Source organism: Hordeum vulgare, chromosome 1H (assembly GCF_904849725.1).
Source record: "Hordeum vulgare subsp. vulgare chromosome 1H, MorexV3_pseudomolecules_assembly, whole genome shotgun sequence".
NCBI classification, from domain to species: Eukaryota; Viridiplantae; Streptophyta; class Magnoliopsida; order Poales; family Poaceae; genus Hordeum; species Hordeum vulgare.
The window spans coordinates 1,772,289-1,798,560 of NC_058518.1; the positions used below are offsets into that span (position 1 = coordinate 1,772,289).

General features: G+C 45.2%; 1 protein-coding gene and 1 pseudogene across 1 annotated transcript; one reads left to right on the forward strand and one right to left on the reverse strand.

Moving 5' to 3' along the window:
* Positions 1 to 1,115: 1,115 nt before the first annotated feature.
* LOC123453048 lies at positions 1,116 to 3,209 on the reverse strand (annotated as a pseudogene).
* Positions 3,210 to 12,750: 9,541 nt separating this feature from the next.
* LOC123451128 (gamma-gliadin B-like) lies at positions 12,751 to 14,348 on the forward strand. The gene has a single exon (XM_045128263.1). It carries the CDS (start codon positions 12,820 to 12,822, stop codon positions 14,170 to 14,172), a length of 1,353 nt encoding a protein of 450 aa, XP_044984198.1. The 5' UTR covers positions 12,751 to 12,819; the 3' UTR covers positions 14,173 to 14,348.
* The last annotated feature ends 11,924 nt before the right edge of the window (positions 14,349 to 26,272 follow it).

A 26,272-nucleotide genomic window follows, 5' to 3' on the forward strand; every position in this document is an offset into this window, starting at 1 on the left:
ATAATTTGCATAGTCGGTTGTTTACAAATCCCTTTTTAAATGGTGGACTAAAGCATGCAGTTTCTCTTAAAAACATTATACATGAACACCCAAACACCAAGTGTGGCATTGAAGCTCAATACCAAGGTCTTGGGATATTTGGGATTGGAGCCCATGCAATACCAAGGTCTTGAATGTCTACAATAGCAACTTTGCAAGCAGGTGGACTGAAGCATTGCCTTCCACAGTCGATTCTTAAAGCGAGTCGTCTACAATAATTTAAGCAACATATCTGGTTCTATTTTGGAGCCGTCTAGGTTGTGCCCACTAGTCCTATACCATTACTGCTAGACCATAACCCTAGCTGCACTCATGTTATACACATGCACACGCCACTTCACATTTTATCCCCATCTTCACTACGTGCAACTAGAGTTAGAGTTTACGGAGATGCCTACTAATTGCCACTGGACCTACACCGCCGATGCCGCAACAGTACAAGAAGAGTCTCGGCCTCCGTTGCATCGTGCCTCGTCGCACTCAGGGAAAGTAGTGGAGGCCGTCACACTACATTTTGAGAGTCCCGATCTTGCACTACTATAAAAAAACATCTTCACAAACGGGCACTAAATTGCGTACACTGACATGTTAAGCACTCGTCATTACACGTTCGTGGATGGTTCTGAAAATACATCGTCGGTGGTGGTACTACCCAAAAGGTGTGATTCATTTGTCGAGCACAGAACACCGAGCGCTAAGCCCACGAGTGTAGCAACCCGACCCAGTAAGGATCGGAGTCCGTGTGTTTGACTGCTCTAGACGGTCTTTCCTGGTATTCTCGCTTCAGCTCCCGGTTTTGTTGTTTGTTGTTTGCGGTTTGAGTGCTCTAGAACTTGGTTTTGTTCCTTCCTGAGCCGTGGAATGATGGAATGCCTCCTCCCATTATTTTCTGCCATCGATCCTTTGTGTTAAGTTTGTACTAGGCATGAATATCAAGAAGGTTGTATGATGTTTGGTCCATGCATGCCAATCTCACCAACCACTGCTTGAATGAAATTAAATAAGCCAAAGATAGTACTAAATTGTATATATACACACACATATGGAACCTTGTTTTAGAGCATACGCCGACTATCCTAACACACGTTTAACATTAGTTTAAACAATTTATTGACATTCTCTTCTGTTGCTGTTGGTGATGGGGGCCGTTGGTCCAGAATATCTTTCAACATTATAGATTGTTCCATGCTCGGAAAATTACCATATAATAGATCCCTTCGATGCTTTCCCATCACTAGCTGTAGCACAACCACGCCAAAGCTATAGACTTCACACTTCTCTGTCACAACAGATGTGTACGATAGTTCTGCGCAAAATCAAAACATTAAAATTAGGAACAATTTGATAGACATGAATGCTTATGATGTGAGAAGAAAGGTTATAATATTGGTCTTGTGCATACCAGGAGCTATGTAGCCGTATGTTCCTGCAAGTGCACTCCAGTTTGATGAATCGGGCTTAAGAATCCCTGCTGTGTCGAAATCCGAGACAAAAGCCTTGAAGGTTGTATCAAGTAAGATGTTGTTACTCGTGATATCTTGATTGATTATTTGTGGACTGCATTCGTGGTGCAAATAAGATATTGCTTGAGCCACATCATTTGAAAGAGCAATTCTCTTCTGCCAATTCAATTACTTTGCTAGCTCCCCATCTTCCAGTGTCCCGTGGAGGGTGCCCTGCTGAATGTAGTCATAGACAAGAATTTTGTATGCTGGATGGGAGCAGAATCCATACATTTTGACAATGCTTCGATGTGATAAGATATCCATTTCAATACGAAATCTTCTTTCCTCGTCCAACTCTTCTTCTGTCTGATGAAGCTTCTTCACAGCAACTAGCCGCCCGTCTTGAAGTTGTGCCTTGTATACTTTGCGTATCCTCCTTTTTTATAGAAAAGGAGGATGACCCCCGGCCTCTGCATCTGGAAGATGCATGGAGTCATTTTATTAATTATTCACAAAGATCTTACAAAGCAATACATCAATATATCTGAAGCCGCCCTCTTGACAATATCAGTCGCTACTCCTATTCAATGATGAATGGGTGCAGAAAGTGTGAGCCACATACCCAGACCTCTCACCTAGCCTAACATCTAAAGCCGAAGGCCCCGACCGAGCCACATACCGGGTCAGGGGCACAAACCGGTCCAACGCACCCTCATAGGTCGTCGCCGCCGCTTTCCATCAATCCATCTTCAGAAGAGTTACTGACGCATCGATCTTGCAAGGCCTGCCGTCGATGCCCCCACGGCGCCAGACAGCGCCTCCTATTCCAATGATGTACTTATCATCGAAGTCTTCTGTTGCCCTCAAAATATCGTCAAATGCTAATCTTCCATCAAAATTCCAAACAGAGAATAGGTCCCTTCCTTCAGCAGTACCACTTTCTTGTGGTTTTCTCTTGTTACGACGAAGCATTATTATTATGAGAGAAACCGCAGCAACAATGCAGAAACCCACCACCAGGACAATTGGCAAAAGAAGACCAAGTATCTTCCGTTTATGGTGACCAGCTGCTACTGGAGTTGAGTAATAAGGTGCCAAGCCAGAGAGGTTACCACATAAACCTTTATTGGGAAGAAACCAGCTTGCCAAAGCATTTTTTAGCAGCCGTGCTGTTGGCACTGGTCCTTCCAAGTTGTTGTACGACACATCGAGTGTTGAAAGGCTCAACATGCTTTCAAAGGAGGATGGAATGCTGCCACTGAACTGATTGTGTGATAAATTCAGAAATTCTAGCATCTCCAACTTCCCAAGTTGTTGCGGCAATGCACCACCAAGATTATTGTTGCTCACATCTAACATGATCTGCAAGCCTGGCAAGTTTCCAATCGCACCAGGCAAACTCCCATTGAAGTTGTTCTTGTGGATCTTCAAGTACTGCAGTTTCATGCAGGCCCCTAGTTCCTCAGGTATTAATCCATTCAATCTGTTTCTAGATATATCAAGATATCCTAAATTGCTTAGCTTTTCTATATCTGTAGGTATGGGTCCATATAACTGGTTTGATGATAAGTTCAGCCTATATAGATTAGTTAAAGTGCAGATTTCTGGTGGAATTTCACCGCTGAGATGATTAGAATCAAGTGCTAGTTCTACTAGGTTGGACAATTTAGAAATGATTGGAGGTATGGAACCCGTGATCATATTTTGTGCTAGCTTTAGTACCATTAGTTGGGTACATGCACCTAGATTTGGTGAGATCTGCCCAGAGAGTCTGTTCGATGCCAAGCGCATATCTATGAGTTGTGGGTACACACCAAAATGCTGAGATATATCTCCTGTGAGTTGGTTCCTCTCCTAGATTGATCTTGGTGACACGTAGATTTTTTTTGAATTATTACTACGTTCCCAACATCACTTAGCGTAGCACCTGTTAGCGATGCATGACTTGACAGCTCCACCAAAGCTCCATGCAAGACGATGCCGCTCCACCTCCTTCCTTTGTCATCCAGCGCTGCTCCACAAACGATGTTTCCAAGAGAAAAAGGCACCGAAGTACCGTCATCGTCCGATCTGGAAGACCAGATCCTAGGGTTTCCCCCGAAACAGTGCCCATCACTAGCAACCGTCAAGGATCCACATAGCACCCACCATCACTTAGCCCTTAAGGCGACTCCTTCAGGATGGACATGACGTCAAAGACGCCGCCGCCGCCCACCAGAGTTAGGGTATGGCGCAGTTGTAGGTATAAGTAAAGCAATACTTTGACGCGAGCGCGATGATTGTTCTATTTGGAGTTTCTTTTTCTTCTTCTTCGATCTAGGATAGGTTCCAGACCGACAGCCTAGGATAGCAAGGATGGACAATGTTTTTTTATCATTTGTTTTTGTCCGTAGTCGGACCCTGCTCTTCTACATGGTGATTGAATATGTTGATGTATTGATGTGATCTTGATGTATCTTGTGGCCAATTCCATATACTCATCCCTTCAGTACATGTACAACCGTCAACGATCCACATAGCACCCACCATCACTTAGCCCTTAAGGCGCGCACTTTGTCCCCACTCATGCGCATCCGGGATTAACTTCCCGGTCGGTCACCCATCCTAGAACTACTCCAAGCCGAGCATGCTTAACCTGGGAGTTTTGTTCGAATGGGCTTCCCGAAAAAAGGAATTTCTTATAGATATGAGTAGTCTATAATCCCTAATAAGCCAGGCTATCACATAGGGTTTCCACCCGAGGGCAAGTAAAAGGGAAGTAGAGGAGCAGACATAGACCGACGTCTCCAAGAAGAAACCGGCGCCCTTGAGGGTCGTCGTCGGTGCGGCCAGGTGGGGCCGACCAAAGTTTCCTCTAATCTGGATCTCCTTCACTAGCTTCACAGCACCCACATTTCAAGGTCCCGGCAAGCCATGCCGGCACCACGAGGAACCTCCACCCCCGCTCTGTGTTGTCGAGTCGAATCGTCATGCCGCAACCACACGGACAACCAACGCCACCACCATGAGCTGCCCAACCTCGAAGACCAACACCAGGAGCAACATGGAACCAACTTGAGGTAAGCTGTCAACTAGGATGACATCCGCCGGGGGGGGGGGGGGGGGGGCAGCCCCTCGCCACCCGGGTTGCCGACGACCAGATCTGGCCTCGCCAGATTGGGGCCGCGGACACCATGGGCACGTCCCAGTCAGCCATCCACGCAGTCACCAGGGACGCAGGAGAGCCATGGAGCATGCACGGGAGCCATCATCACCGCCCGAGCGTGCGCCGTCGCACCCTGCCATGAGCGCGTTGCCGCCCGCCAAAAGGACTGCCCGCGTCGTTCCCATCATCAGAGGGGAGAAGAAGTCCCGCTGCCACCGACGCCAGCTGGGCTTTGCCCGATGGCACGCCCCGACGGCGGCAACACTATTGATTGTCTATGTTATCAGATAGTCTGTTTTTTGCTTGTGCCCCGGGGAAGCCAGAAATCCCACCTCACTTCCATACTTGTTTTTTTTAGAAGGAGGACCGTCCCCGGCCCCTGCATCATGATGATGCATGCAGCCATTTTAATAGAATAAAGAGTTCCAAACAAATGCAATATCCAGCACTGGCCACATGGCTGTGTCAAATGCACTAGTGATCATTACACCACCAAAACATCACCAGGAATCATGAGGGACGTGCATATCTCATCAATCGAATTAATACGTTTGTCAACCAGGAGGATGTTGGTGCAAGAGGATGAAATATGACTGTCTATAGTGCCGCACGCATCCGTTCGTACCTTTTTATAGAAAAGGAGGATTCCCTCGGACTCTGTATCAATACGATGCTTGCCACCACTTTCAGTTGTATTTGAATTTTACCTACTTTTCAGATATGCAGACCAGGCAAGACAAGATGATGTATGGTAGACATAAAAGTACACTTTACAATCCTAAACTTGCCGCTCGGTCTATCTGGCGATTAGATGAGTCATGTCTAAATATCCATCTTATAATCATATCGTGAAAAAAATACAAAGTTAGTTTGGAGAAAATAGTGTCTAGAAACAACCTTCACAGTAATAGTGGGATCTATCATAATGAAACATGGAAGCTTACAAATTTAGTTCCACACTCGAGCTATGTCAATCTGGACAAGCATAAAAGTACAATTTCACAAACTAAATTCCAAAAAGGGACAAAATCTGGATCAATATTTGAAGTGTAAAGTGAATCCGATGAGTCATTGGTCGTTATCGAGCAGTTCTTACAATCAGATGATATCGAGCTTCATGGACGTGCCATCCGGCCCATGTCCCTTGACCATGCCACAACTTCTAAGCTGCTACAGCCGGTACTCATGCCATCGCATGAGACAATCATGACAACATGCAGCTACTTATCCATCCGGCCATGTCATGAACAGGTTCACGCTGCATGGACCGGTTTTTATTTTTTCTAGAAATAAAACCTACGAGATGACACGATTGGATTACATAGTTAAACATACATATGTGGCATAGAGTGACTCGAGGCAAAACGGAAACCTAAATCGGGTTCTGCTACGATGGACCCTTCTCGCTAGAATTTCGATCATGTATTAGCAAGCATCCGTTACTTGCTGCAATGTAAGTGTGCCGAAAGGCACTGGACATGAACTAGAAGAGGGTCGATGGATGAGTGTTTGGTATGCCTCCCTCATGGTTGGCCTTGCCTGTGGAGAAGATTCCAAGCAAGAGAAGGCCAGCTCGATGAGCAGAGCTAAGCTATTCTCTTCGGTTGTTGTTGGTCTTGTCGGCTGTTGGGCCAGAATATCATTCACCAGGATAGCTTGTTCCCTGCTCAGCAAACTACCATCCAATAGATCCCTTGGATGCTTCCCAGTAACTAGCTCTAGCACAAGCACGCCAAAGCTGTAGACATCACATTTCTCTGTCACGACGGATGTATACGACAATTCTGCACAAGATCAAAACATTAGAGTTAGGAACAAATGGATAGAGATAAATGCTTCTGACGTGAACACAAATATTGTACTAGTACATACCAGGGGCTATGTAGCCATATGTCCCTGCTAGTGCACTCCAGTTTGATGAATCGGGCTTAAGAATCCTTGCCGTGCCGAAATCCGAGACAAAAGCCTTGAAGGTTGTATCAAGCAAGATGTTGTTGCTCGTGATATCTCGATGTATTATAGGTGGATTGTATTCATGGTGCAAATAAGATATGGCTTGAGCCACATCAGTTGCAAGAGAAATTCTCTTCTGCCAATCTAATTCCTTTGCTACCTCCTCATTTTCCAATGTCCCATGGAGGCTTCCTTGCTGAATGTATTCGTAGACGAGAAACTTATAAGTTGGATGGGAGCAGAATCCATGCATTTTGACGATGCTCCGTTGTCGGATCTGTGATAAGATTTCCATTTCACTACGAGATCTTCTTTCATCGTCCAACTCCTCTTCGGTCTGATGAAGCTTCTTCACAGCAACTATCTGCCCATCTTGGAGTTGTGCCTTGTAGACTTTACCATATCCTCCTGTTCCAATGATGTACTTATCATCGAAGTCTTCAGTTGCCCTTACAATATCATCAAATGCTAATCTTCCATCAAAGTTCCAAACAGAGAATAGGTCCCTTCCTTCAGCAGTAACACGTTCTTGTGGTCTTCTATTCTTACATCTAAGCATTATTAGGCCAACAATTGCAGCAACAATGCTGAAACCCACCACAAGAACAATTGGCCAAATTAAACCAAGTACTTTTATCTTATGGTGACCGGCTACTGGAGTTGAATAACAAGGTGGCAGGCCAGAGAGGTTACCACACAGACCTTTATTGAAAAGAAACCAACTTGCTGAAGCATTTTGGAGTAGCCGTGCTGTCGGGACTGGTCCTTCCAACTCGTTGTAGGACACATCAAGTGTTGAAAGGCTAACCATGCTTGCAAAGGAGGATGGAATGCTGCCGCTGAACTGATTATGTGATAAATTCAGAAATTCTAGCATCTGCAACTTCCCAATTTGTTGTGGTAACACACCACTGAGGCTATTGTTGCTCACATCTAACGTGATCTGCAGGCCTTCTAAATTTCCAATCGCGCCAGGCAAACTCCCACTGAAGTTGTTGTTGTTGATCTTCAAGGACTGTAGTTTCATGCAGGCCCCTAGTTCCTTGGGTATTGATCCACTCAGTATGTTCCCAGAGATATAAAGGTATTCTAGATTGCTTAGCTTTTCTATTTGTGTAGGTATTGATCCAGATAATTGGTTCGATGAGAGGTTCATGCTATATAGGTTCGATAAAGTGCAGATTTCTGGTGGAATCTCACCGTTGAGATTATTAGAATCGAGTCTCAGCACTTCTAGGTTGGACAATTTAGAAAGGATTGGAGGTATGGAACCCGTGATCATAATTTTTTGCTAGAGTTAATACTGTTAGCTGTGTACATGCACCTAGATTTGGTGGGATATTCCCAGAGAATCTATTAGATGATAGGCCCATATATGTGAGCTGTGGATACACACCAAAATGCTGGCCAGTTTTCTATGCTATTACTCACTGATTCTGGGTCCCAAGGCGCTACAAACGTTCGGGGAACTTCGGGGACCGGCTACGGGGACCTTATCAAAACTCGCAGACTTGGTCCTTTCTAACCAGTTTTCTATCTTATTACTCACTGCTTTTTGTTCCCGGGGCTATCCAAACGTTTCGCTAACTTCGAGGACCGGTTACGGGACCTTGTCAAAACAACCAAATTTGGTCCATTATGACCATTTTCTATGCTAATACTTACTGATTCTGGGTTCTGGGCGCTACAACCATTCGGCAAACTTCGGGGACCAGATACGGGGACCTCGTCAAAACTCACACATTTGATCCATTCTGGCCAGTTTTCTATGCTATTACTCACTGATTCTTGGTCCCGTGGCAATACAAAGGTTCGGGGAACTTCGCGGACCGGTTATGGGGACCTCGTCAAAACTCATAGGTTTGGTCCATTCTGGCCAGGTTTCTATGCTATTACTCACTGATTTCGGGTCCCGGGGCGATCGAAACGTTTGGGGAACTCCGGGGTCCGGTTACGGGGAGATTGTCAAAACTCGCAGATTTGGACCATTCTGGCCAGTTTTCTATGCTATTACTCACTGATTTTGGTTCCCGGGGCGATCTGAAAGATCTGCGAACTTCGAGGACCGATTATAGGGACCTTGTAAAAACTCAACGATTTGGTCCATTCTGGCCAGTTTTCTATGCTCTGGGTCCCATGGCGCTACAAACGTTCGGGTAACTTCGTGGACCGGTTACGGGGACCTCATCAAAACTCGCAGACTTGGTCCTTTCTGACCAGTTTCTATCCTATTACTCACTGCTTTTTGTTCCCGGGGTGATCCAGATGTTTCGCTAACTTCGAGGACTGGTTACGGGGACCATATCAAAACAAGCAGATTTGGTCCATTCTGACCATTTTTCTATGCTATTACTCACTGATTCTGGGTCCTGGGCGCTACAAACGTTCGGCAAAGTTCGGGGACAAGTTACGGGGACCTCGTTAAAACTCATACATTTGATCCATTCTGGCCAGTTTTCTATGCTATTACTCACTGATTCTGTGTCCTGGGGCGATACAAACGTTCGGGGAACTTTACGGACAGGTTACGGGGACCTTGTCAAAACTCATAGGTTTGGTCCATTCTGGCCAGTTTTCTATGCTATTACTCACTGATTTCGGGTTCCGGGGCGATCCGAATGTTTGGGCAACTCTAGGGTCCGGTTATGGGGAGATTGTTAAAACTCTCAGATTTGGTCCATTCTGGCCAGTTTTCTATGCTATTACTCACTGATTTTGGTTTCCGGGGGCGATCCGAATGATCCGCGAACTTCGGGGAACGGTTATGGGGACCTTGTCAAAACTCAAAGATTTGGTCCATTATGGCCATTTTTCTATGCTTATTACTCACTGATTCTGGGTCCCGGGGTGCTACAAATGTTCCACGACCTCTGAGGACGGGTTACGGGGATCTCATCAGAACTCACACATTTTTTCCATTCTGGCCAGTTTTCTATGCTATTACATACTGATTTTGGGTGCCGGGGCGATACGAACGCTCCGGGAACTTCGGGGTCTGCTTACGTGGACTTCGTGAAAACTCGCAGATTTGGTCCATTCTGGCTAGTTTTGTATGCTATCACTCACTTATTCTGGGTCCCATGGCGCTACAAACGTTCGGGGATCGGTTACGGGGACCTCATCAAAACTCGCACACTCGGTCCTTTCTGGCCAGTTTTCTATGCTATTACTCACTACTTTTTGTTCCCGAGGCGATCCAAACGTTTCGCTAACTTCGAGGACCGGTTACGGGGACCATGTCAAAACTAGCAGCTTTGATCCAATCTGACCAGTTTTCTATGCTATTACTCAGTGATTCTGGGTTCCGGGGCACTACAAACGTTCGACGAACTTCGGGGAACTGTTACGACGACCTCGTGAAAACTCAGACATTTGATCCATTCTGGCTAGTTTTCTAGGCTATTTCACACTGATTCTGGATCCCGGGGCGCTACAAACTTTCGGGGAACTTCGGGGACCGGTTACGGGGACCTCGTCAAAACTCGCAGATTTGGTCCATTTTTGCCAGTTTTCTATGCTATTACTCACTGATTTCGGGTCTCGGGGCGATATTAACGTTCGGGAAATTCGGGGTCCGGTTACGGGGACCTCGTGAAAACTCGCATATTTGGTCTATTCTGACTTGTTTTCTATGCTATTACTCATTGATTTCTAGTCCCGGCGCGATCCGAACATATGGGGAACTCTGCGGTTTGGTTATGGGGAGACTCTCAAAACTCATAGATTTGGTCCATTCTGGCCAGTTTTCTATGCTATTACTCACCGATTTTGCTTTCCGGGGCGATCCGAACGATCCGCGAACTTCGGGGACCGGTTATGGGGACCTCGTGAAAACTCACAGATTTGGTTCATTCTGGCTAGTTTTCTATGCTATTACCCACTGATTCTGGGTCTTGGGCGCTACAAACGTTCGGCGAACTTCGGGGACCGGTTACGGGGACCTCGTCAATACTCACACATTTGATCCATTCTGGCCAGTTTTCTATGCTATTACTCACTGATTCTAGGTCCCGGGGCGATACAAACGTTCGCGGAACTTCGAGGACAGGTTACAGGGACCTCGTCAAAACTCACAAATTTGGTCCATTCTGACCAGTTTTCTATGCTATTACTCATTGATATTGGTTCCCGGGGCGATCCGAACGATCCGCGAACTTCGAGGACCGGTTATGGGGACCTTGTCAAAACTCAAAATTTGGTCCATTCTGGCAGTTTTCTATGCTTATTACTCACTGATTCTGGGTCCCGGGGCACTACAAACGTTCCACGAACTCCAAGGACCGGTTACGGGGACCTCATCACAACTCGCAGATTTTGTCCATTCTGGCGAGTTTTCAATGCTATTACTCATTGGTTTTGGGTCCCAGGGCGATACGAACGTTCGGGGAACTTCGGGTCTGGTTAGGGCCTGTGTCGCTAAGCCTGGACCCTCCAGTCGAGTTTTTGGGCTCGGTCTGAGAAACATGTAGGCCGAGCTTGCTCGTTGGCTATTAAATTTGCGAAATCTTTTATATTTGCAAATATTTTCTTAAATTGTGAACAGTTTATGAAATGATGACCTTTTTAAATACATGAATATTTTTTAACAAAATTGTGATTTAGTTTTTACAAATTCGTGAAAATCCTCTTAAATCATGAACATATTTTGATACCGTGATTTATTTTTACACTCACGATCACTATTTCGAAATCTGAACATTTCAAAAAAATCATGAACTTGTTTTTGAAGCCGTGAACATCTGTGTTTTGATCTTGAACATTTTTTGAACCATGAACAGATTTTAAATTCACGACCATTTTATTTGTAACCGTGCACATTTTTTAAATTTGTGATCATTGTTTTAATTCACATACATTTTTTGAAATTCTGAACATTTTTCTTATTTTTTAAAAAAAATTGTGGACATATTTTTTTACAAATTCGTAGACATTCTCTTGAGCCGTTAACATTTTTTGAATGAATGACCTTTTTTTTTTGAAATCATGAATATTTATCTGTATTAATGATTATTTTATTAAAAAATAGCAAGCTCTCTGGAATATAGAACTTTTTGATATCCTGAATTATTGAAAAAAGAAAAAAATACAGGCTGCGTCCCAACACGCACATGGGCCGACCCAGATGAGCGCCCGGTACAAGGGTGTGCGAGTGGGTCACGCTAAACCTGATCATCTGGTCGGGTTTTGGGTGGGGTTGTCAAAACCCAAAGCCAAAATAGTATTCTCATTTTAAATAAAAGTAGTCCGGGTCGGTTTTCGGGCTGAGGTTGTCAAAACCCGAAGCCAAAATCCCAAGCCCGAGCCCAGCTCGACCTGAAACACATGAACAACGATAGTTGTCAATTAAAATAATTGTATTCAGAGTATTAAAATAATAGAATATACCTATATTTTGAATAAAGTATACATTTGATGCAATTTCGTGCTGAGCCCCAGGCCAGAAAATATGACCAATAGACTATTGTATGCAATATCTTACTGTTTGCCACACATGTAGAGCTTCACATTATAGTATTCTTATTTCATTGCTTATGTTTTCGGTCTACTTTTGTTTCAATTGCATCTAAATTGGTAGATCCTTTCCGAATCTGCAAAGCATACACGACGACATGGTGCATCTTAGAGAAAAGTCCATGTTATAACTTACAACCCTCAACTTGCTACTTGGTTTATCTCGTTATTTGATGAGTCATGTTTGGTTATCCGTCTTAGAATCATATTGTGCAAAAAACATAAAGTTATCCTTGGAAAGATAGTTTAGAACAATCTTCACATTAATAGTGTTATCCATCATAATGACACACACAAGCTTACACACTTAGTTCCACTCAAACTATGCCAATCTAGATAAGACTAACAACATGTACAACTTCACAAACTAACTTTCAAAAAGGGATAAAATCTAGATCAATGTTTGGAGTGTAAAGTGAACATGATGAGTCATTGGTAGTGATCGAGCATTCCTTACAACCAGATGATATGTGCAACAAAAAGAAACGATCATGAAAATCCAAAATCTTGCTAGTAAGTAGTGCCACCAAACACAACATACCAAATTATTAGTTGAATAAGTAAACAAACACTTTTTCAAAAAGCGAGTGCAAAGATAAAAGGAAACCATGCATGATAGCTATAAATACACACGTACCATCAAGGTCACCTTCCACCATCCAAACTTTCACATATCTAGACCACAAACATCAAAGTCGAGCAAGCAGTAGTAACCACCGATCCAACATGAAGACCTTTCTCATCTTTGTCCTCGTTGCCATGGCGATGAACATCGCCACTACTGCTAGGCAGCTAAACCCTAGCAACAAAGAGTTGCAATCACCACAACAATCATTTTCCCATCAACAACAACCATTTCTGAAACAACAATCATATCCACAACAACCATTTCCCACACCCCAACAACAATTCCCGCCGCAACCACAACAACCATTTCCCCAACCCCAACAACCAATTCCCCTGCAACCACAACAACCATTCCCTCAGCAACCCCAACAACCACAACAACCTTTTCCTCAACCCCAACAACCATTTCCACAGCCCCACCAACCATTTCCCTCGCAACCACAACAACCATTTCCCCAAACCGAAGAAGCATTCCCTCTACAGCCACAACAACCATTCCTCCAGCAACCAGAACAAATAATTCTCCAGCAACCCCAACAACCATTCCCTCTTCAACCAGAACAAATAATTCCCCAACAACCCCGACAACCATTCCCCCTGCAACCGCAACAACCACTCCCCCAGCAACCCCAACAACAATTCCCCCAACAACCCCAACAACCATTACCCCAGCAACTAGAACAAATAATTCCACTGCAACCACAACAACCGTTCCCGCAGCAACCACAACAACCATTTTTCCAGCCTCGACAACCATCCCCCGAGCAACTAGAACAAATAATTACCCTGCAACCGCAACAACCATTCTTCCAGCCCCAACAACTAACCCCCCTACAACCACAACAACCATTCCCCCAACAACCCCAACAACCTTTTCCCCAGCCACAACAACCATTCCCCTGGCAACTAGAACAATCATTCCCATGGGAACCACAACAACCATTTTCTCAACCCCAACAACCAGTTCCCCAGGAACCGCAACAACCATTCCCTCTACAGCCGCAACAACCATTCCCCCAACAACCACAACAATCATTTCTCCAGCCTCAACAACCAATTCCCCAGCAACCCCAACAACCATTCCCTCTACAGTCACAACAACCATTCCCCCAGCAACCACAACAACCATTTCCCCAGCCTCAACAACCATCCCCCCAACAACCACAACAACCATTCCCCCTACAACCGCAACAACCATTCCCCCATCAAACCCAACAATCATTTCTCCAGCCCCAACCCCAACAACCATCCACCCTGCAACCGCAACAACCATTACCCCAACAACCACAACAACCATTTCTCCAGCCCCAACGACCATTAACCCATCAACCAGAACAAATAATTTTCCAGGAAACCCAACAAACTTTCCCCCAACAACCACACCAACCTCAGCAACCCTATCCACAACAACAACCATCCGGGAGTAGTGTTACAAGCATCGGTGGCCAATGAAATGAAGACCTGTAAAACAAAAGACGGGCGGATCATCGTTGTTTAGTCAATGAGCGTTCAATGTACCGATGATAAATAAAGTGATGTGCACCATCATGTGTAACCCCGACCTATACTAGTTCAAACATGGGAATAAAAGATAAATACAGTTCTTGTCACAAGGACATTGCTGATAATTGTTATATTCATGCCATATTTAGTTTTTTCATCCCTAACCACAATCTCAGTCTTATGCATTATCTACCTACTTATGAAGTGAAGTCATATGAATCTAACATAACTAATGGATGTGAAACTTGGTTTAAACTGAAGTACTACGAATTAAGGACTAATTGTAAATTATCTCTTCGGTGGCTAGCCATATGAATTGTGTGACCTTCTTGTATGACATGGTTCTCGATTCTACACACACATATCTTTTTACACTAGCTGGGGTGCATATGGCACAACATATGCTTAAAGATATGGAAAGTGTTGATGAAATGTCTTTTGTATGTTAGGAAAGTGTTGATTTTAGAAAACATGCGTGAAATTTGATTTTGTTATTTGGAAACGTGCTATCGCTGTCTGCACGTCTCATTAGGAAAGTTTGAAAATGTTAGGAAATTTTATTGGATGGTGGAAAAACCAATGTAAGATGGTGAGACGTGAGGTGAAAATAAACGAGATGAAAATAACCCGGACGAAAAATAAACCATGGAAAGTAGCCTACCAACTGAGAGATTTTTAATAGATGGTGGAAAAACCAAAGTGAGGAGATTATGGCGAGACGTGAGTCAAAAATAAACTAGCCTACCAAGTAAGACTTTAGGAGTAGAGATGAGCGGAAATGCAATTCGGCTCCCGGAAGCACGTCCTACTGTCCATGAAAATGAATTTTAATATGTCAAAAAAATCCCATAAAAATATTATGTGTTCTTTTTCACATCCAAATACTAACTGATATTTTTTTAGGCAAAAAGAAGAAAGCATTTTTTTAGACGTCTCGTTTTGTTTAGCGCCACAAGCGACAATTGGACTGCGGCCCAATTGTTACTTTTTGGGCTGGAGTTACGAATATTTCTTCTCTGAATCGTCACCGCTCAAAATAAAAAAGTACTCTCCAGTCAGTCCCACCGCCGGCCTCCGTGTCTGTGCTCCGGCCACCGATACCAAGTTGCTGTTGGAATTATGCCCTAGAGGCAATAATAAATGTATAGTTATTATTATAATTCCTGTATCAAGATAATAGTTTATTATCCATGCTATAATTGTATTGAATGAAGACTCATTTACATGTGTGGATACATAGACAAAACACCGTCCCTAGCATGCCTCTAGTTGGCTAGCCAGTTGATCGATGATAGTCAGTGTCTTCTGATTATGAACAAGGTGTTGTTGCTTGATAACTGGATCACGTCATTGGGAGAATCACGTGATGGACTAGACCCAAACTAATAGACGTAGCATGTTGATCGTGTCATTTTGTTGCTACTGTTTTCTGCGTGTCAAGTATTTATTCCTATGACCATGAGATCATATAACTCACTGACACCGGAGGAATGCTTTGTGTGTATCAAACGTCGCAACGTAACTGGGTGACTATAAAGATGCTCTACAGGTATCTCCGAAGGTGTCAGTTGGGTTAGTATGGATCAAGACTGGGATTTGTCACTCAGTGTGACGGAGAGGTATCTCGGGGCCCACTCGGTAATACAACATCACACACAAGCCTTGCAAGCAATGTAACTTAGTATAAGTTGCGGGATCTTGTATTACGGAACGAGTAAAGAGACTTGCCGGTAAACGAGATTGAAATAGGTATACGGATACTGACGATCGAATCTCGGGCAAGTAACATACCGAAGGACAAAGGGAATGACATACGGGATTATACGAATCCTTGGCACTGAGGTTCAAACGATAAGATCTTCGTAGAATATGTAGGATCCAATATGGGCATCCAGGTCCCGCTATTGGATATTGACCGAGGAGTCTCTCGGGTCATGTCTACATAGTTCTCGAACCCGCAGGGTCTGCACACTTAAGGTTCGACGTTGTTTTATGCGTATTTGAGTTATATGGTTGGTTACCGAATGTTGTTCGGAGTCCCGGATGAGATCACAGACGTCACGAGGGTTTCCGGAATGGTCCGGAAACGAAGATTGATATATAGGATGACCTCATTTGATTACCGGAAGGTTTTCGGAGTTACCGGGAATGTACCGGGAATGACGAATGGGTTACGGGAGTTCACCGGGGGGGGGGGGGGGGGGCAACCCACCCCGGGGAAGCCCATAGGCTTTGGGGAGACACACCAGCCCTTAGTGGGCTGGTGGGACAGCCCCAAAGGGGCCTATGCGCCAAGATAAAGAAAATCAAAGGAAAAGAAAAAAAAAGAGGGAAGAAGTGGGAAGGGAGGGGGACTCCTCCCACCAAACCAAGTCCAACTCGGTTTGGGGGGGGAGTCCTCCCCCCCTTGGCTCGGCCGACCCGTTGGGAGTCCCTTGGACCCCAAGGCAAGGTCCCCCTCCCTCCTCCTATATATATGGGGCTTTTAGGGCAGATTTGAGACGACTTTCTCACGGCTGCCCGACCACATACCTCCATAGTTTTTCCTCTAGATCGCGTTTCTGCGGAGCTCGGGCGGAGCCCTGCTGAGACGAGATCATCACCAACCTCCGGAGCGCCGTCACGCTGCCGGAGAACTCTTCTACCTCTCTGTCTCTCTTGCTGGATCAAGAAGGCCGAGATCATCGTCGAGCTGTACGTGTGCTGAACGCGGAGGTGCCGTCCGTTCGGTACTAGATCGTGGGACTGATAGCGGGATTGTTCGTGGGGCAGATCGAGGGACGTGAGGACGTTCCACTACATCAACCGCGTTTTCTAACGCTTCTGCTGTACGGTCTACAAGGGTACGTAGATCACTCATCCCCTCTCGTAGATGGACATCACCATGATAGGTCTTCGTGCGCGTAGGAAATTTTTTGTTTCCCATGCGACGTTCGCCCACAGTGGCATCATGAGCTTGGTTCATGCGTAGATGTCTTCTCGAGTAGAACACAAAAGGTTTTGTGGGCGGTGATGTGTGTTTTTCTGCCCTCCTTAGTCTTTTCTTGATTCCGCGGTATTGTTGGATTGAAGCGGCTTGGACCGACATTACTCGTACGCTTACGAGAGACTGGTTTCATCGTTACGAGTAACCCCCTTTGCTCAAAGATGACTGGCAAGTGACGGTTTCTCCAACTTTAGTTGAATCGGATTTGACCGAGGAGGTCCTTGGATGAGGTTAAATAGCAACTCATATATCTCCGTTGTGGTGTTTGCGTAAGTAAGATGCGATCCTACTAGATACCCTTGGTCACCACGTAAAACATGCAACAACAAAATTAGAGGACGTCTAACTTGTTTTAGCAGGGTATGATTGTGATGTGATATGGCCAATGATGTGATGTGATATATTGGATGTATGAGATGATCATGTTGTAATAGAAATATCGACTTGCACGTTGATGGTACGGCAACCGGCAGGAGCCATAGGGTTGTCTTTATACTAACATATGTGCTTGCAGATGCGTTTACTATTTTGCTAGGATGTAGCTTTAGTAGTGATAGCATAAGTAGCACGACAACCACGATGGAAACACGTTGATGGATGATCATGGTGTGGCGCCGGTGACAAGAAGATCGTGCCGGTGCTTTGGTGATGGAGATCAAGAAGCACGAGATGATGGCCATATCATGTCACTTATGAATTGCATGTGATGTTAATCCTTTTATGCACCTTATTTTGCTTAGAACGACGGTAGCATTATGAGGTGATCTCTCACTAAAATTTCAAGACGAAATTGTGTTCTCCCCGACTGTGCACCGTTGCTACAGTTCGTCGTTTCGAGACACCACGTGATGATCGGGTGTGATAGACTCAACGTTCACATACAACGGGTGCAAAACAGTTGCGCACGCGGAACACTCGGGTTAAGCTTGACGAGCCTAGCATGTGCAGACATGGCCTCGGAACACATGAGACCGAAAGGTCGATCATGAATCATATAGTTGATATGATTAGCATAGGGATGCTTACCACTGAAACTATACTCAACTCACGTGATGATCGGACTTGGGATAGTGTAAGTGGATCATGAACCACTCAAATGACTAGAGAGATGTAATTTTTGAGTGGGAGTTTAGCATATAATTTGATTAAGTTGAACTCTAATTATCTTGAACATAGTCTAAGTCCACTTTGAATATATTTGTGTTGTAGATCATGGCTCACGCAAGTGTCATCCTGAATTTTAATACGTTCCTAGAGAAAGCTAAGTTGAAAGATGATGGAAGCAACTTTGTAGACTGGGCTCGTAATCTTAAGATAATCTTACAAGCTGGAAAGAAGGATTATGTCCTTAATGCTGCTCTAGGAGATGAACCGCCCGCTACGGCTGATCAGGATGTTAAGAACGCTTGGTTAGCACGTAAGGAGGACTACTCAATAGTTCAATGTGCAGTCTTGTATGGCTTAGAACCGGGACTTCAACGTCGCTTTGAGCGTCATGGAGCATTTGAGATGTTCCAGGAGTTGAAGTTTATCTTTCAGAAGAACGCCCGGATCGAGAGGTATGAGACCTCCGATAAATTCTATGCTTGCAAGATGGAGGAAAACTCGTCTGTCAGTGAACATGTGCTCAAAATGTCTGGGTACTCAAACCGTCTAGCTGAACTGGGGATTGAACTCCCGCAAGAAGCTATCACTGACAGAATCCTTCAATCACTGCCGCCAAGCTATAAAGGCTTTGTGTTGAACTACAACATGCAAGGGATGAACAAGTCTCCCGGCGAGTTGTTTGCGATGCTGAAAGTCGCAGAGTCTGAACTCCGTAAAGAGCATCAAGTGTTGATGGTGAGCAAGACCACTAGTTTCAAGAGAAACGGCAAAGGCAAGAAGGGCAATTCGAAGAAGAGCGGCAAGCCTGTTGCCAATCCGCCGAAGAAACCCAAGGCTGGACCTAAGCCTGAAACAGAGTGCTTCTATTGCAAGGGTATGGGTCACTGGAAGCGCAATTGCCCCAAGTATCTGGCAGATAAGAAGGTGGGCAAAGAAAAATCAGGTATATTTGATATACATGTTATTGATGTGTACTTAACCGGCTCTCGTAGTAGTGCCTGGGTATTCGATACCGGTTCTGTTGCTCACATTTGCAACTCGAAGCAGGAACTGCGGAATAGACGAAGGCTGGCGAAAGACGAAGTGACGATGCGCGTAGGAAACGGTTCCAAGGTTGATGCAATCGCCGTCGGCACAGTGTCACTTCAACTACCATCGGGATTAGTGATGAACTTAAATCATTGTTATTTAGTGCCTGCGTTGAGCATGAACATTATATCTGGATCTTGTTTATTGCGAGACGGTTACTCTTTTAAGTCTAAAAATAATGGTTGTTCTATTTCTATGAGTAACATCTTTTATGGTCATGCACCGAATGTGAGAGGATTGTTCATATTGAATCTCGATAGCGATACACATATACATAACATTGAGACCAAAAGAGTTAGAGTAAACAATGATAGCGCCATATTTTTGTGGCACAGCCGCTTGGGTCATATTGGTGTAAAGCGCATGAAGAAACTCCATGCTGATGGACTTTTGGAGTCACTTGACTTTGATTCACTTGACACGTGCGAACCATGCCTCATGGGCAAGATGACTAAGACTCCGTTCTCCGGAACGATGGAGCGTGCAAGTGACTTGTTGGAAATCATACATACCGATGTGTGTGGTCCAATGAGCGTGGAGGCACGCGGCGGATATCGTTATTTTCTCACCTTCACTGACGATTTAAGTAGATATGGTTATGTCTACTTGATGAAGCACAAGTCTGAAACATTTGAAAAGTTCAAGCAATTTCAGAGTGAAGTGGAAAATCATCGTAACAAGAAGATCAAGTTCCTACAGTCTGATCGTGGGGGTGAATATCTGAGTTTCGAGTTTGGTACTCACTTAAGACAATGTGGAATTGTTTCGCAGTTAACACCGCCTGGAACACCACAGCGTAATGGTGTGTCCGAACGTCGTAATCGTACTTTGTTAGAGATGGTGCGATCTATGATGTCTCTTACTGATTTGCCGTTATCATTTTGGGGTTATGCATTAGAAACAGCTGCATTCACTTTAAATAGGGCACCATCGAAATCCGTTGAGACGACACCATACGAACTGTGGTATGGCAAAAGGCCAAAGTTGTCGTTTCTTAAAGTTTGGGGATGTGATGCTTATGTCAAAAAGCTTCAGCCTGAAAAGCTGGAACCCAAAGCGGAAAAGTGCGTCTTCATAGGTTACCCAAAAGAGACAGTTGGGTACACCTTCTATCTCAAATCCGAGGGCAAAGTGTTTGTTGCTAAGAACGGAACTTTTCTCGAGAAGGAGTTTCTCTCGAGAGAATTGAGTGGGAGGCAGATAGAACTTGACGAGGTTGTCGAACCTCTCATCCGTCTGGATGGTGGCGCAGGGCAAGGGGAAACCTCTGTCGTTGCGACGCCAGTTGAGGAGGAAGTTAATGATGATGATCATGAAACTCCAGTTCAAGTTTCTGTTGAGCCACGCAGGTCGACGAGATCACGCGCTGCTCCAGAGTGGTACGATAATCCCGTCTTATCAATCATGTTGTTAGACAATAATGAACCTGCAAATTATGAAGAAGCAATGGTGGGCCCAGATTCCAACAAATGGCTAGAAGCCATGAAATCCGAGATAGGATCCATGTATGAGAACAAAGTGTGGACTTTAGAGATACTACCTGAGGGCCGCAAGGCTATTAAGAACAAATGGATCTTTAAGAAGAAGACGGACGCTGACGGTAATGTGACCGTTTATAAAGCTCGACTTGTGGCAAAGGGTTTTTCACAAGTTCCAGGAGTTGACTACGATGAGACTTTCGCACCCATAGCGATGCTTAACTCCGTCAAAATCATGTTAGCAATAGCTGCATTTTTCGATTATGAAATCTGGCAGATGGATGTCAAAACGGCGTTCCTTAACGGTTTCCTTAAGGAAGAGTTGTATATGATGCAACCCGAAGGTTTTGTCGATCCTAAAAATGCTGACAAGGTGTGCAAGCTCCAGCGATCCATTTATGGACTGGTGCAAGCATCTCGGAGTTGGAACAAACGCTTTGATGAGGTGATCAAAGCATTTGGGTTTATACAAGTGGTTGGAGAATCTTGTATTTACAAGAAGGTGAGTGGGAGCTCTGTGGCGTTTCTAATATTATATGTGGATGACAAATTACTGATTTGAAACAACATAGAGCTTTTGGAGAGCATAAAAGGTTACTTGAATAAAAGTTTCTCTATGAAGGACCTAGGAGAAGCTGCTTACATACTAGGCATTAAGATCTATAGGGATAGATCAAAACGCCTGATAGGACTTTCACAAAGCACATACCTTGATAAAGTTTTGAAGAGGTTCAAAATGGAACAGTCCAAGAAAGGGTTCTTGCCAGTGTTACAAGGTACGAGATTGAGTAAGACTCAGTGCCCAGCAACTGATGAAGATAGAGAGCATATGCGCTCCGTCCCCTATGCTTCGGCCATAGGTTCTATCATGTATGCAATGTTGTGCACTAGACCGGATGTTAGCCTGGCCATAAGTATGGCAGGTAGGTTCCAGAGTAATCCAGGAGTGGATCACTGGACGGCGGTCAAGAATATCCTAAAGTACCTGAAAAGGACTAAGGAGATGTTTCTCGTGTATGGAGGTGACGAAGAGCTCGCCGTAAAAGGTTACGTCGATGCAAGCTTTGACACAGATCCGGACGACTCTAAGTCGCAAACCGGATACGTATTTATTCTTAATGGGGGTGCAGTAAGCTGGTGCAGTTCCAAGCAAAGCATCGTAGCAGATTCTACATGTGAAGCTGAGTACATGGCTGCCTCGGAGGCGGCTAAGGAGGGTGTCTGGATGAAGCAGTTCATGACGGATCTTGGAGTGGTGCCAAGTGCACTGGATCCAATAACCTTGTTCTGTGATAACACTGGTGCCATTGCCTTAGCGAAGGAACCAAGGTTTCACAAGAAGACCAGACACATCAAACGATGCTTCAACCTCATCCGCGACTACGTCGAGGAGGAGGACGTAAATATATGCAAAGTGCACACGGATCTGAATGTAGCAGACCCGCTGACTAAACCTCTTCCACGGCCAAAACATGATCGACACCAGAACTGTATGGGTGTTAGATTTATTACAATGTAATTCGCATGGTGATGTGAGGGCTAGATTATTGACTCTAGTGCAAGTGGGAGACTGTTAGAATTATGCCCTAGAGGCAATAATAAATGTATAGTTATTATTATAATTCCTGTATCAAGATAATAGTTTATTATCCATGCTATAATTGTATTGAATGAAGACTCATTTACATGTGTGGATACATAGACAAAACACCGTCCCTAGCATGCCTCTAGTTGGCTAGCCAGTTGATCGATGATAGTCAGTGTCTTCTGATTATGAACAAGGTGTTGTTGCTTGATAACTGGATCACGTCATTGGGAGAATCACGTGATGGACTAGACCCAAACTAATAGACGTAGCATGTTGATCGTGTCATTTTGTTGCTACTGTTTTCTGCGTGTCAAGTATTTATTCCTATGACCATGAGATCATATAACTCACTGACACCGGAGGAATGCTTTGTGTGTATCAAACGTCGCAACGTAACTGGGTGACTATAAAGATGCTCTACAGGTATCTCCGAAGGTGTCAGTTGGGTTAGTATGGATCAAGACTGGGATTTGTCACTCCGTGTGACGGAGAGGTATCTCGGGGCCCACTCGGTAATACAACATCACACACAAGCCTTGCAAGCAATGTAACTTAGTGTAAGTTGCGGGATCTTGTATTACGGAACGAGTAAAGAGACTTTCCGGTAAACGAGATTGGAATAGGTATACGGATACTGACGATCGAATCTCGGGCAAGTAACATACCGAAGGACAAAGGGAATGACATACGGGATTATACGAATCCTTGGCACTGAGGTTCAAACGATAAGATCTTCGTAGAATATGTAGGATCCAATATGGGCATCCAGGTCCCGCTATTGGATATTGACCGAGGAGTCTCTCGGGTCATGTCTACATAGTTCTCGAACCCGCAGGGTCTGCACACTTAAGGTTCGACGTTGTTTTATGCGTATTTGAGTTATATGGTTGGTTACCGAATGTTGTTCGGAGTCCCGGATGAGATCACGGACGTCACGAGGGTTTCCGGAATGGTCCGGAAACGAAGATTGATATATAGGATGACCTCATTTGATTACCGGAAGGTTTTCGGAGTTACCGGGAATGTACCGGGAATGACGAATGGGTTCCGGGAGTTCACCGGGGGGGGCAACCCACCCCGGGGAAGCCCATAGGCTTTGGGGAGACACACCAGCCCTTAGTGGGCTGGTGGGACAGCCCCAAAGGGGCCTATGCGCCAAGAGAAAGAAAATCAAAGGAAAAGAAAAAAAAAAGAGGGAAGAAGTGGGAAGGGAGGGGGACTCCTCCCACCAAACCAAGTCCAACTCGGTTTGGGGGGGGGAGTCCTCCCCCCCTTGGCTCGGCCGACCCCTTGGGAGTCCCTTGGACCCCAAGGCAAGGTCCCCCTCCCTCCTCCTATATATATGGGGCTTTTAGGGCAGATTTGAGACGACTTTCTCACGGCTGCCCGACCACATACCTCCATAGTTTTTCCTCTAGATCGCGTTTCTGCGGAGCTCGGGCGGAGCCCTGCTGAGACGAGATCATCACCAACCTCCGGAGCGCCGTCATGCTGCCGGAGAACTCTTCTACCTCTCCGTCTCTCTTGCTGGATCAAGAAGGCCGAGATCATCGTCGAGCTGTACGTGTGCTGAACGCGGAGGTGCCGTCCGTTCGGTACTAGATCATGGGACTGATCGCGGGATTGTTCGCGGGGCGGATCGAGGGACGTGAGGACGTTCCACTACATCAACCGCGTTCTCTAACGCTTATGCTGTTCGATCTACAAGGGTACGTAGATCACTCATCCCCTCTCGTAGATGGACATCACCATGATAGGTCTTCGTGCGCGTAGGAAAATTTTTGTTTCCCATGCGACGTTCGCCAACAGTTGCGTCTCCGTCGGCGTCCAACTCCGAGACCATGCCGCGCCGATCGACTTCTCGGCAGCCGTCCTCGCGGTGAAGCTCCGAGCTCCGGCCATCGGGTGCAGCGGGCAGCGACTGCGGTGTCTTAGATTATGTCCACGAGCTCTGCTATGAGAAGCTAGGTGCTCATTCTCCTCGCTTCTCTACATTGATCCAAACATTCCGGGAACCCCCAATAATTTGTCTACGAGAAGTGAGTAGTTTGTATGCTATTACTCACTGATTTTTGGTCCTGATGTGATCCGAACGTTCCGGGAACCCCGGGGTCCGGTTACGGGGAACTCGTGAAAACTCGTAGTTTTGGCCTATTCCAGCCAGGTTTGCTGCTATTACTCAGTGAATTTGGGTCCTGCTGCGATCCTACCGTGTCGCGAACCCCGGGTCCGGTTACGTGGAACTCATCAAAACTCACAGTTTTGGACTACTGTGGCAATTTTGTACACTATTAGTCACTGATTTTGGGTCGTGTTGCGATCTAAACGTTTCGGGAACCCCGGGGTCCGGTTACGGGGAACTCATCAAAACTCGCAGTTTTGTCCAATTCCGACCAGTTTTGTATGCAAACTTACTGATTTTTGATCCTGATGTGATCCAAAATCAGTGAGTAATACCATACAAAACTGGTCGGAATAGACCAAAACTGCGAGTTTTGACGAGTTCCCCGAAACCGAACCCAGAGTTCCCAAAACATTTGGAACGCACGAGGACCCAAAATCAGTGAATAATAGGATACAAAAGTGGCCACAATAGGCCAAAACTGCGAGTTTTGACAAGTTCCCTATAACCGGACACCGGGGTTTCCGAAGGGTCTGGATCGCAGTAGGACCCAAAATCAGTGATTAATAGCATAGAAAAGTGACCAGAATAAGCCAAAATTGCGATTTTTACGAGTTCCCCGTAATCGGAGCTCGGGGTTTGCAAAACATTCGGATCGCAGAACAATCCAAAATCAGTGAGTAATAGCATGCAAACCTGACCGGAATAGGTCAAAACTGCGAGTTTTGACGAGTTCTACGAAACCAGACCCCGAGGTTCCCAAAATATTTGAATCGCAGCAAGACCCAAAATGAGTGAGTAATAGCATACAAAACTCGTCGAAATAGACCAAAACTTCGAGTTTTGACAAATTCCCCGTAATCGGACCCCGGGGTTCCCAAAATGTTTGGATCGCAGCAGGAACCAAAATCAGTGAGTAATAGCATACAAACCTGGCCGGAATAGGTCAAAAGTGCGAGTTTTGACGAGTTCCCCGGAACCGGACCCCGGAATTCCCAAAACATTTGGATCGAAGCAGGACCTAAATCAGTGAGTAATAACATACAAAACTGGTCGGAATAGACCAAAACTGTGAGTTTTGACGAGTTCCCCGTTACCTGAGCTCGGGGTTCCCGAAACGCTCGGATCGCATCAGGACCCAAAATCAGTGAGTAATATTATACAAAACTGGTCGGAATAGGACAAAACTGTGAATTTTGATGAGTTCCCTGTAACCGGACCCCGGGGTTCCCGAAACGCTCGGATCGCAACACGATCCAAAATCAGTGACTAATAGCATACAAAATTGCCACAATAGTCCAAAACTGTGAGTTTTGACGAGTTCCACGTAACCGGACCCGGGGTTCGCGACACGTTAGGATCGCAGCAGGACCAAAAATCAGTGAGTACAAACTTGTCCGGAATACGCCAAAACTACGAGTTTTCACGAGTTACCCGTAACCGGACCCCGGGGTTCCCGGAACGTTCGGATCACATCAGGACCAAAAATCAGTGAGTAATCATACAAAACTGGCCAAAATAGGCCAAAACTGCGAGTTTTGACGAGTTCACCGTAACCGGACCCCGGGGTTCCCGAAACGTTCGGACCGCAGTTGGACCCAAAGTTAGTGAGTAATAGCATACAAAACTGGTCAGAATAGGCCAAAACTGTGAGTTCTGACGAGTTCCCCGTAACCGGA

What these genes read in the sequence shown, in the direction of transcription:
- LOC123451128 (XM_045128263.1), top strand. Translation starts at nt 12,820, where the DNA reads ATGAAGACCTTTCTCATCTTTGTCCTCGTTGCCATGGCGATGAACATC.